The following is a 12,665-nucleotide window of genomic DNA, read 5'->3' as shown; positions in this document are numbered from 1 at the left end:
TACACAGAAAACTATAAAGTACTCATGAAAGAAATTGAGGAAGACACAAAGAAATGGAAAAATGTTCCATGCTCCTGGATTGGAAGAATAAATATTGTGAAAATGTCTATGCTACCTAAAGCAATCTACACATTTAATGCAATTCCTATCAAAGTACCATCCATTTTTTTCAAAGAAATGGAACAAATAATCCTAAAATTTATATGGAACCAGAAAAGACCGCGAATAGCCAAAGGAATATTGAAAAAGAAAGCCAGAGTTGGTGGCATCACAATTCCGGACTTCAAGCTCTATTACAAAGCTGTCATCATCAAGACAGCATGGTACTGGCACAAAAACAGACACATAGATCAATGGAACAGAATAGAGAGCCCAGAAATAGACCCTCAACTCTATGGTCAACTAATCTTCGACAAAGCAGGAAAGAATGTCCAATGGAAAAAAGACAGCCTCTTCAATAAATGGTGTTGGGAAAATTGGACAGCCACATGCAGAAAAATGAAATTGGATCATTTCCTTACACCACACACGAAAATAGACTCAAAATGGATGAAGGACCTCAATGTGAGAAAGGAATCCATCAACATCCTTGAGGAGAACACAGGCAGCAACCTCTTTGACCTCAGCCGCAGCAACATCTTCCTAGGAACATCGCCAAAGGCAAGGGAAGCAAGGGCAAAAATGAACTATTGGGATTTTATCAAGATCAAAAGCTTTTGCACAGCAAAGGAAACAGTAAACAAAACCAAAAGACAACTGACAGAATGGGAGAAGATATTTGCAAACGACATATCAGATAAAGGGCTAGTGTCCAGAATCTATAAAGAACTTAGCAAACTCAACACCCAAAGAACAAATAATCCCATCAAGAAATGGGCAGAAGACATGAACAGACATTTCTGCAAAGAAGACATCCAGATGGCCAACAGACACATGAAAAAGTGCTCCATATCACTCGGCATCAGGGAAATACAAATCAAAACCACAATGAGATACCACCTCACACCAGTCAGAATGGCTAAAATTAACAAGTCCGGAAATGACAGATGCTGGCGAGGATGCGGAGAAAAGGGAACCCTCCTACACTGTTGGTGGGAATGCAAGCTGGTGCAACCACTCTGGAAAACAGCATGGAGGTTCCTCAAAATGTTGAAAATAGAACTACCCTATGACCCAGCATTTGCACTGCTGGGTATTTACCCTAAAGATACAAACGTAGTGATCCGAAGGGGCACGTGCACCCGAATGTTTATAGCAGCAATGTCTACAATAGCCAAACTATGTAAAGAACCTAGATGTCCATCAACAGACGAATGGATAAAGAAGATGTGGTATATATATACAATGGAATACTATGCAGCCATCAAAAGAAATGAAATCTTGCCATTTGCGACAACGTGGATGGAACTAGAGGGTATCATGCTTAGCGAAATAACTCAATCAGAGAAAGACAACTATCATATGATCTCCCTGATATGAGGGAGAGGAGATGCAACATGGGGGGTTAATGTGGTAGGAGAAGAGTAAATGAAAGAAGTTGGGATTGGGAGGGAGACAAACCATAAGTGACTCTTAAATCGCACAAAACAAACTGAGGGTTGCTGGGCAGAGGGGGGTTGGGGGGGGAGGTTATGGACATTGGGTAGGGTATGTGCTATGGTGAGTGCTGTGAAGTTTGTAAACGTGGAGATTCACAGACCTGTACCCCTGGGGGAATAATATATATATATATATATATATATATATATATATGTTTATAAAAAATAAAATTATAAAAATTAAAAAAAAAAAAAGAAACATAGGAAAGAAAAATAAACCTGAGACTAATAAACACAAATAGGATTAAAAAAAAAATGTTATGCTTTGCTTTGGCAGAGCCTTAAGTTACTAGCATGTCTGTCTAACCCCTGGAGGCCTCTTTTGAACTTCTGATAGGTCCAGCGTACTGTAGCCTTCTCTCCAGAAAATAGTTCAGCCCTTCTACCAAGGCCTGCCCTCTCAGGGTCTCGGTGAATGCCTTGGGCGAGTCTCCAAGATCATTCTGCTCTGGTGCTCAAACACCTTCCTACTTTGTGCAGACACTGGGACTTGTTCAGTTTGTAGCTTCCTGGTCATTTTTCACCTGCCTTGTGTGTGGAATTTCACTCCTGCACGCATGGCCTACGAGTCAGTGCATTTCTAGAACTGAGTAGCTTCCTCTTTCCTAGCACTCCGCCTCTACCTTCCAGCCCCCTCTGCCTCCTTGAAGTCTGATGATCTTCATTTTCTCAACTTAGCAGGGCTTCTAGGTTCAGTTTGGGGTCTCCTTCCCAGTACTTGGTGGCCTGGAAATTGTGTCCAGGCAGGAAATTGGGTGACTGTGTAGCTCACCTTGTTTCTCTCTCTTGGGGCTCACTGTTCTGCACTGCCTGTTGCTCCGCCTGAAATAGTTGTTTTATGGACTCTGGTTTCTGGCTGTTTGCTGTAAGTGGTTGAATCTGGCTGGTTCTTGATAGGTAGTCATTGCTCTGGTAGAAACTCCAGGAAATTCAGTGACATCGGCCCATTGAAAATAATTCTCATCAAGTGAATGCAGTTCTCCAAGGCGTGCCTTCCCATGTTAGAAAAACTAAACAGACTTGACATGAATTTCTGAGTGAAGCATGATAGTGCTTCCCCTGTTCGTTATGCTCCTTTCCCACAGACTGAAACTGTTACTGTTACTGTTCTCACAAGAATAATGATTAGAGCTCCCCTGAGGGCAGATGGGCTGAGAGCAGTCCTTGTCACTGCTAATATTGGCAGTGCTCAGTGGGTGACCTTTCCTTTGGGGTGCTCTTGTCCTTCACATCACACGTAGTTTTCCTCTTGGGAATGGCCTCGTTAATGTGCTTGCAGTTCAGGAATCATCTTTTGATTTCATGTGGGAAGTCTGTGCTGAGAGACCACCGAACTTCTGAATCAAGTAGGGGATGTGTGGCTTTGAAGGGCCGCCTGTGAAAGAGGATTGTTTGATCTGGGAAATCTGGGAACTGTAAAGGCATGTTTGAAGGAGGCTAATTTGCACAAGGATATGTATGTAGAAGGATGGGTCATACTCCCACCAGTGTGGAATGAAAGAAGCTGTATATTTGGAAGTGGATTGTTGATAATTGCAAAGGACAGTAGACTCCTGAGTAGATATGCGACTCGGCTGTTGATAACTGAGCCAATAAGCGACCAGATCAAGGAAACAGGCTGCTGTTTGTTTTTTCTGGTCAGCAGTTATTTACTTCAGATGTACTGGTAAAGATCTGGTGCCCTTATTCAGAAATCATGAATATTACCAGCTACAGATGTTTGTTTTCTTTTTGTTGTTTTTAATTACTCTTTGGTTCTTAGACTCACAGATGCTGAATGACTCACAGATGCTGTGGAAACCCATGGTGCTCTGTGTAGTGTGCCATGATAGCTTTAAGTTTGTGGCATCCGAATGTTGTCTCTAAATATGTTGACTTTTAAAAGCCCAAAGTTCTTTTCTTTTTTTTTTCTTTTTAATTTTAAATGCAACCTGAGAAATATTCCTTGGATCCACTGAGGCTTAGAAATTTTAGAAGTTAATGAGCTGAAGAAACAGTGCTCAACCCCACTTAAAGAGAAATGAAACATTGAGGAGGAGGTGTTTTTTTCACCTGTCAAATTGATTGACATTTAAAAATGATTGTACTATAAGTTGGCCAGCTATTAAAAAATAAATAAAAATAAAAATGATAGTATTTAATGTTGGCAAGGGTGTGACAACATAGACACTTCTTTGAACTTCCAGGAAAAAACACATCACCTTTCTGAAAATAAGTTTGGCAGTGTATACTAAAAACTTTTATACTCTTAGACCCTACAGGTATTGCTTCTAGGGTTTTTTTTTTTCTTTCTTTCTTAAAATTGTTAAAAAGTTAAACAAAAATGCAAGTAGTAAGGTGTTTGTTGCAACTTTATTTCTAATGGTGACATATTAGAATGCCTAACAACAAGAGTGTTTCAGTTGTGCCATTTTTTCATTACAGAGTACCCTGCAACCATTAAAACAGTGTTTATGAAGCATATTTCATTACATGGAAAAATGCACATGTTTGAAAATAAAATACCCAATGATAGGTAGCCTCGTGTCAGGTGTTACTAAAAATTGTGTGCAAGAATTGTCAGAAATATGCCAAAATGTTAAAGTAACTGTTTTGTAAGAGATTGTTTTCTTCTTTATGTTTTCTCTATTTTCCGAAATTGGAGCAGGAGAGGATTCTAGATATGTGAAAGCGAGTGTGATATTTATATCTGCATTCTGGACTTAGCTAAGACCTTTCTATGACCCTGCACTGGCACCTCAGATCCCAAGAGTGGGCACACCTTTCATCTTTCTAAGGCTAGTTTGTTTTACATTTGGGTGAAAAAGTACCTTTTTTTTTTAAACAGTGATTTCTCTGCTTACTCTTCAGATAAAAATTTTGATGATGAAGATTCTGTGGATGGTAATAGACCTTCCTCTGCTAGTTCTACATCATCCAAAGCTCCGCCCAGCTCACGGAGAAATGTTGGAATGGGGACCACCCGCCGGCTTGGGTCATCCACTCTGGGATCCAAGTCTTCAGGTAAAACCAGCCCCCTGGGGGTGCTGTGGGGGTTGGCTCTGTCCGCGTTTAAAACCAGATGAACATGGTGCTTGCCTTCTGTGTCCTTCAGGAGTGAAGTAATTCTGTTGGTAATAAATTTCTGCTTGCTCAGTGTTGCAATGTTTGGTATGGGGGAGCCTGTGGGAGAATATGGCCAATCCAGAGGCGAGCTAGAGCTCAGAGATCGAGCAGGAGTGTGCTGTTATGGCTTTGTTCAGATATGGGGCTCCAGCAATGCCAGAAATTACCATGGGGCCTTTTTTTTTTTTTTGCCAACTTAGCTACACTGAGACTGTCCAGAAGTCAGATGGTGTGCCTTCTGTCCTTAAAATGTATTTTGTCCCTACAAGTAGTGCTGTTCTTTATGAGACCAGTTTAGATGTTGACCACAATAAATGGTAGAGATGAGCTCCCCAATCTTTGAACATTGATTTACAAAGATGTCCTCCTCTAAATCCTTCTTCTCCCACCCCCCAATTTAGACAGTTTTGAGTTCTTGTTATATACCACTTGCATTTTGCTGTCACATTTTTAAGTTGACATGCAAATTTCTTTTTACTTCAAATTGTATAGCCATTGTTTTGAGACCTGTTCTGATTGTTAACATTGGGCTTTTGAACTTGGCTGGATGTGCTAAATTAGAACTGGGGTAAGGATTGACCTTAGAATCCTGTTTCCTTCTGGTGGTCTTCCTGGCCTTTTGCACTGGCCCTAGACTGTTGGGGTCTTCCTCAGTCAGCTCAGTGTCCCTGCATTGCCTCTGCCACTAGCTTCTCTGTCAGTGTTAAAGAGCTGTGCTTATGGTTGACAGGGATGTTCACACCACGGAAATGGCAGAAGGAAAAGCTTTGCATTTATTGGTATTCTATCTCTTTAATTTTTTTGATGCCTTAAAAAAACATTTTTGGGGGGCACCTGGGTGGCTCAGTGGGTTAAGCCTCTGCCTTCGGCTCAGGTCATGATCCCAGGGTCCTGGGATCGAGCCCCACATCAGGCTCTCTGCTCAACAGGGAGCCTGCTTCCTCCTCTATCTCTCTGCCTACTTGTTATCTCTGTCTGTCAAATAAATAAAATATTTAAAAAAAAAATTGGGGGGCCGCTTGGGTAGTTCAGTTGGTTAAGCAACTGCCTTCGGCTCAGCTCATGATCCCGGAGTCCCAGGATCGAGTCCCACATCGGGCTCCCAGCTCCATGGGGAGTCTGCTTCTCCCTCTGACCTTCTCCCCTCTCATTCTCTCACTCTCTCTCTCTCAAAGAAATAAATGAAGTCTTTCAAAAAACATTTTTTAATTGAGTTTAAATCCACAGAACATCAAGTTAATCATTTTAAAGGTAACAGTCCAGTTGCATTTAGTATATTCACAGTGTTGTGCAGCCACCACCTCTGGCTAGTTCCAGAAGGGCTTCTCCACTAACAAAAGGAAGCCCCAGACCCTTTAAACAGTTGCTGCTCCCCATCTCTTCCTTCCCCCAGCCCCTGGCCATCAGCAGTCTGCATTTTTGCCTCTCTACATTTGCCCCTTCTGGATATTGCATAGAAATGGAGGCTTGTAACACGTAATCTTCTGTCTCTGGCTTCTTTCACTTAGCCTAGTGTTTTGGCAGTTTGTCTGTGTTGAAGCGTGTATTAGTCCTTCACTCCTCTTTATCACTGAAAAACCTAATCTTTTATTTTAAAAAATTTATTCTTATTCTTGGGAGGCATTAGTTCCACAAACAAGGATTAGAGAATTTCTGTATCATCAGACCACTTTTTTTCCCCCTCCTGCCCCTTACCCATCTCCCTTTCAGAAGTCCCAGCTCTAGCTTATGTAGAGAGCTCAGCCCTGTTCTCATCCTTTTTTTCCATTTTGTTTAACAACATAGTCACGAATTTGCTTACTGACTCCTCCTCGTCTGATTCCGGGGCTCACGGACCAGATGGATAGAATACCAATAAATGCAGTCCCCTTCCATATGTGGGTACGTGGTGCGGCACATAACCGGAGCAGTGCTCGGGACTGTTCTGCTCAGGGAATGTGTTCTTTTCACCAAAATAGGCGCTGAGCACCACATCACAGTGTGACATTACTGTCATCTGTCCACAGTGAGCTTGTGAACTCAGTATGAGGAATCTTCATCAAAAGTGAGGACACACATTTTTTGCTCCCAGAATCGTCTTTAAAGCCCTGTGTTGTCCATGGGGACCCCAGACATCAAATAACTTGTCTATGAGGAAACTCCGGAAAAGCAGTCAAACTAATCGTTGTAAAAATCATTAATGAGGGTTACAAGATGACTGTAGACTCCCAGTTTTGAAACCTTTGTTCTGGGGGGTTGAGGGGAAGGTCTGCTAAAATGTCATACGATTTTCATGTGTGAAGTGGAGTTCATGTTAGCCAAAGAAAAAACTCTCCCAAATGATAGCAATCAACTTTCAAGTATACAGAGCATCTTATAACACCTTTATGAGCGGAAGTTGCTACTGATGTGCAAGTGAAAAATTGAGTTACGCATTCAAGGAAATGAATATGTTTTGAGACTAATAAAAGTTGAAGTGAGACTGTTAAATTCTTCAGAACTTATTTGAATGTTTCACAAATTTGGCATGCTAGATGCCTAACCAATAACATAACCAAATTCATTCCCCAAAAAATTAAATTCTTTGTTATATATCTGTTTATTAGCAACCTTTCAAAAGATTCAGGCGTGACTACAATATAAACCATCTATATCCTTTAAAGGCTAAATGTCCTCCTTAACAAGTAATCTCTCTAAGTGACTCTAACTAACGTACATAGTATTGTAGAATTATTCCATTTCATCTTGATATTAAAAGTAATATTTGTTAGTTCCACAGGACTCTTAATTTTTATTAAGCCTTTCGAAAGATAGTTACAAATCTCCCAAAAGGTAATGGTGATTGTGTATGTTCAGACCGGCCCTCTGCACATTGTTCATGTTTTAAAAATGAATCTTTTTCATAGCTGCAAAAGAAGGAGCTGGTGCTGTCGATGAAGAGGACTTTATTAAAGCATTTGATGATGTACCTGTCGTGCAGGTGAGTGAGGATAGTATTTGAGTTTGATTAAAAACAGATAAGACTGACTCTTTGAATTCCATTTTCAAGTGGGTGATATGTGAAGTCCCTTCCTACGTGAGTAATTTTACCTCTCAGGACTACAGGAGATCTGCCGTTGCACAGTAGAAAAATTGGTGCCTTTTATAGCTGAAATGAAGAGCAAAAGTCAAGACTCAGTGTGATCTTTCAGTAAGAGCTGGAGGGAGGTTGCTTGCTTGCTCTAGTAATAATTTTGTGGATTAGGTCACCTAAATGTGTGGGGGGGGACCAACAATGATTAGATTAGGTGTGAGAACAGAGAAGCATGTTTATTTAGGGCCTTTATTTTTTTAAGACAAGTTGTAAATTTCAAGGAACTGGGTGTCTATAAAGCTATAAAGAATGGATTAATAAAAGCTCAAGTTTATGCCATCCTGATGCTTCACTTAAGTACCTAACAGACAAAGCAGAGATTGCTTGTAAGGTTGGGGTTCACGCATTTTAATTGCTATGTGCCTCAGTGTCATCTGTTGTTGACTGGGGGCTAATAACACTTTCCCTCGGCCTACATGGAATGTGGTGCTCTGGATTCCTGTAGCACTAATGTCCGTGTGATCACTTGCTACCTGCTCCTGGGTTGCCATGTGTATGTAAATCAGGTAACTGGCATTGTAGGCTCAGGTTCATCCTTAAGTCCTTGGCCTCCCCAGCTTGCATCCTTCTTGGCTGATTATTCCCCTACCTATCTTATTAGTAAGATGTGAGCATAAATGAGAGAGTAGACTTGAAGAGATTTATAAATAATACTAAGAGTAAGAAATCACCTGAGCATCACTGATCGTTCCCCAGCTGACTTCTTTCTTTTCTGTACATGAAGTTGTCTGTTGAGTTTATAGTAGAACTGTGTTTGAAGCATGGTTATCCACACTTGGCATCAATCTAGTGGGTATATATTCACAATGGGAAAGACACTCATTCTAAGACAAATCTGGCTAGATATTATAAGACCTTCTGAAAAAATGACATTTTTTTTAAACTTTACTTGCTAAAGCTCTTGACTTCGTGTAATTAAAAACTAATCTTTGTTTATTCTGTAAATTTTCTTACATTGGTTGTAAATTAATTTTGCTTACAGATTTATTCCAGCCGAGACCTTGAGGAATCCATAAACAAGATTAGGGAAATATTATCTGATGACAAGCATGATTGGGAGCAAAGAGTAAATGCTGTAAGCCATTGACTTCATGTGATTACATTTTCATTGGATTTATTTAAATGTTCTAAATAATTATGCAATTGGGATATAGCTCTGATGGATTTTAAATATAAATTACCATATTTACACTTAACCCTTTTAGTAGAGTACCTCACTTCTATTTCTGTTTCAAAAGCATGCCAACCTATGCCGTTATGTAAGTCCTGTACTTTTAACAAAGACCTAACGCAGAGCCTGTGGAGACAGCCTCCACTCTTGTCTTAGTCAACATTTAATTGTAATTGTTAGCCAGTAAATTGACTTTTCTTAGTGGCATTTTCAGTGTGTGTCCCTCTCCTCCATCCTTTCTTCATATCACTTGCTGGAAAGTTCTGTCCCTTCTATTTAAAAAAGTAGATTAATGAAAAGTGGGGTGAGCATTAAAATGAGGGTGTGTCTTATCTGATGAAAGCTGTTTTCCAGTGGTCAGCTGGCAGGAAGTGAGGCAATAAAATTACAGCTGTATTCCACTCAAACTCAGACTAGCCTTTCAGGAATGCTGCAGTGGAGGACACTGTACAAATGATGACAGGATGGCTTCCTCCTTTGACTCCTTAAACAAATGGCAGTTAGAGTCAGTTGTTGGGGAAGATAAGCTTTAGGGGAGGAGTTAAAATGAAGGCTTTTGTTGTTTTATCATTAGCACAGAACCTATAAAGACACGAAAATGTTTTCAGTTAAAAAATACATTTTGCAGAATTTTAAGGTACTGCACATAAAAATAATCCGTTCTTTTTGTGATATGTAGATTTATGCAGTATGGTAGCTGATACTGAATTGGCTCATTCTTCTGGAGAACTTCTGATATCAATGAACTTTGATATTGATCGCTCATATTTGATGGCTTCTGTTGTTTTGTATATACTGTTTGAAGAATTGCTTTGTGTGTCTCTGAATTTTCTCTGTCCCATCAGCTAAAAAAGATAAGATCTTTACTTTTGGCTGGTGCGGCTGAGTATGATAACTTCTTTCAACATTTGCGTCTTTTGGATGGAGCCTTTAAACTCTCTGCTAAGGACCTGCGGTCTCAGGTAGTGCGGGAGGCTTGTATCACCTTGGGGTAAGGACTACCATGCTTGATTCTCACACATTCTAAATTAGCCTCATTGCAGCGCTTCTGGGATGGTCTGTGGCAAATGCCCAGCAGGTCTCTCTAATGTGCCTTCTGACCTGTCCCATTTATGCTGCTGTTGGTACTTTTATACTGTTACAGTGTTTCCTGCCCAATGACAGAAAGTGTGACAGAGTTTCAGTGTTACTCCGTGACTTAGCTCTGAAGCCTCCATTTTAAACTTGGAGCAGTTATTACTAATAATACAGAAAAAAAAATTTTACAAACTTCTGTTTCTTAGCTTTTCCTTGATTCTGCTGTCTGGATATAGCAGGATTATCGGAATTTTTCTTTGTTTCTAGAAGAGCACTGTAGCTATGAAGTTAAAGCCAAGGCATATGCTGCAGTAGAATTTTACCCTAGCGAAACCTGTTACCAGCGTTTGAAGCTGGAGCTTCTTTCTGTGTTAGAAAGTGTGTCTGAACAGCAAAGCAGCAACAGGAAGCAGATGCTGCCGCTGTTAAGTGTCAGATGTGGAAGCATATATATTATGTGCTAAAGGCTTTTAATGGGGCAAAAAGAAGAAAAGGGTGGGGGGGCGTCTTTCATATTTATATTTTATTAGTATATGATCAATTTGTCTTTTGCTATTTTAAGATTAATGTGTTTGGAATGATTTATTTAAAAAATAAAAGCCACAAACTCTTGGGGCAGTGGCTCTTTGCCAAGTCCACAGTGTGCACATTGGAAATACTTTGAAAGTATCTGACTCAGACCTTTGCTTTTGTCTCTCAATAACTTTAAATGAAAGCCCTGTGATGTTAAGAGGCTTATATGCTTCAGTGTTTGCAAGAAATACAACTACAGTGCAGTTTTCATTTCTCATTGTAGGCATCTGTCATCAGTTCTGGGAAATAAGTTTGATCATGGAGCTGAAGCCATTATGCCAACTATCTTTAATTTAATTCCAAATAGTGCCAAAATTATGGCCACTTCTGGTGTTGTAGCTGTTAGGTTAATCATTCGGGTAAGTATATTTGGGGGCCATACATACAGTAAGCAAGTAGTAAACACGGGTGGTTGATAAGCCATATTAGAGGCACTTTTCACTAGCATGATTATAAGTAGTTGGAATCATGTTGTGGATACAAATCAGCCTCTCCCTCTCCTTAATTAGATCCTGTATGAGCCTTTTACATTCCATAATGTGAATTATGGATATGCTGTATGCTTACTGATGTGTTGATCATTTACTCGTCATTGACTTTAAACATTTGAACATCTGTATCTGCTTCGGTTTATACCCAGTTCTTTAGGTCTCCAGATTGTACTCCTTAATTCCCAGTCATTCCATTTTAGGTATTTGTGCTTGTGGCTTTGTTATTCACCTAAAGTTTTTATTTAATTAATTGTGTTTAAGCTGATGAACAAAAGATTCCTTTCAGTGTTCTAAACACTCATTTATTTAAGTTTAAATAATTATCCAAGTAATTTATGTACAAGTTTTCAGTAGAACTTAATAGTTCACAAGAGCTTAAAATGAATATGCCCCACATGACCTTCTCCCCACCTTCAAGTCTCTTTTGCCCAGAGGCAGCCCTTGAAACTGGGACTTGATGATGCTAAAATCTTTCTGGAATATTTCTGGTTATTGTGGGTCACTTACTTGTATTATTTTTAGTCCCTATTATTTGCACTGCCTACTTGAAATATTAAATCCAAAGCCGTTGTTGGACATTCTCATTGAAACTGTATCAAAACACATCGGTCTGCAGATGCCTTTTGAACTCCCTTAGATCTCTACTGCCAGATAATTTAGACTTCCCACCAATGGTTTGTTCTGTTGTTAGGGTTACTTATATATCATTGGGTGGTCTGTTGAGGTTCTGTAAATGTTGTCAGGCCTTTGGCAATATCCAGTGAAATTCTTCTTCCGTTTTAAGCTCAGTGAAATTCTAATCTAAATATATGTGCTTTAGGTAGTTTAATAAGGAAGTGTGGTGGTTGTCTTAGTTTTATTTTATTTTTGTATTTCCAAGTGTTCACCTCTGGTTTTGTTCTTTTCTGCAGCACACACACATCCCAAGGCTAATACCTGTCATAACAAGCAACTGTACCTCTAAGTCTGTCGCAGTTAGAAGGTAAATTTTTAAACAGCTTCATCATTATTTTTAATGGTTTAAAAACCAAAACAAATTCCAAATTTGCCTCCGTGGAAACATTCGTGTTTGAAATGTTAAAATTATTTAAGATCATTGTAATAAATGCCTTTGGATTGAAGGATCATGATCTGAATAGTCTGAAAGATAAATTTAGACAGCCTCTATTATTCGTGTGTATATGTGTGTGTCGTGTGAGAGAGAGCGCGCGCATGTGTGCAAGAGAAAAGGGGGAGACAAAGGATGTGTGTCTGTGTGTGTGTGAGTTAATGGAAGGGGGGGTGTACATTTTTTCTCAGTCTCTCTACCTAAGTCATTGGTGTACCCTTCTCTGAATGAAAGCAGTATCTGCATGCAAGAAAAAGAACGTTACAAAAATTAATGGCATCTATTTAATATTACTGTCGGTAGGAGGTGGTGTATGTTGTTTCCAGCTTCCGACAGTGATTTCTGGGGTTCTGAATCCTGACCAACACCATGTACCAGGAGATACCACCTGGTTAACTAGCTAGGTCTTTGTTCCCTGGTCCAGATGAGC

At 39.8% G+C, this 12,665-nt stretch overlaps 1 protein-coding gene across 13 annotated transcripts in view; it reads left to right on the top strand.

Annotated features, from left to right (window-relative positions):
• The window catches only part of CLASP1 (cytoplasmic linker associated protein 1), a 268,754-nt gene that overhangs the window by 145,946 nt on the left and 110,143 nt on the right, over positions 1–12,665 (top strand). For all 13 annotated transcript variants that reach the window (XM_032840927.1, XM_032840929.1, XM_032840926.1 and 10 more), the window contains exons 9-14: positions 4,449–4,601; positions 7,589–7,662; positions 8,798–8,890; positions 9,832–9,977; positions 10,860–10,995; positions 12,039–12,109. In XM_032840927.1, coding sequence (XP_032696818.1) covers positions 4,449–4,601; positions 7,589–7,662; positions 8,798–8,890; positions 9,832–9,977; positions 10,860–10,995; positions 12,039–12,109 — 673 coding nt within the window. The remainder of the gene's footprint in view (positions 1–4,448; positions 4,602–7,588; positions 7,663–8,797; positions 8,891–9,831; positions 9,978–10,859; positions 10,996–12,038; positions 12,110–12,665) is intronic.

This window comes from Lontra canadensis, unplaced genomic scaffold, assembly GCF_010015895.1.
Source record: "Lontra canadensis isolate GAN:19392208 unplaced genomic scaffold, GSC_riverotter_1.0 scaffold117, whole genome shotgun sequence".
NCBI lineage: Eukaryota > Metazoa > Chordata > Mammalia > Carnivora > Mustelidae > Lontra > Lontra canadensis.
Note: the sequence above shows the minus strand (reverse complement) of the source record. Positions and strands in the feature narration are given on the sequence as shown.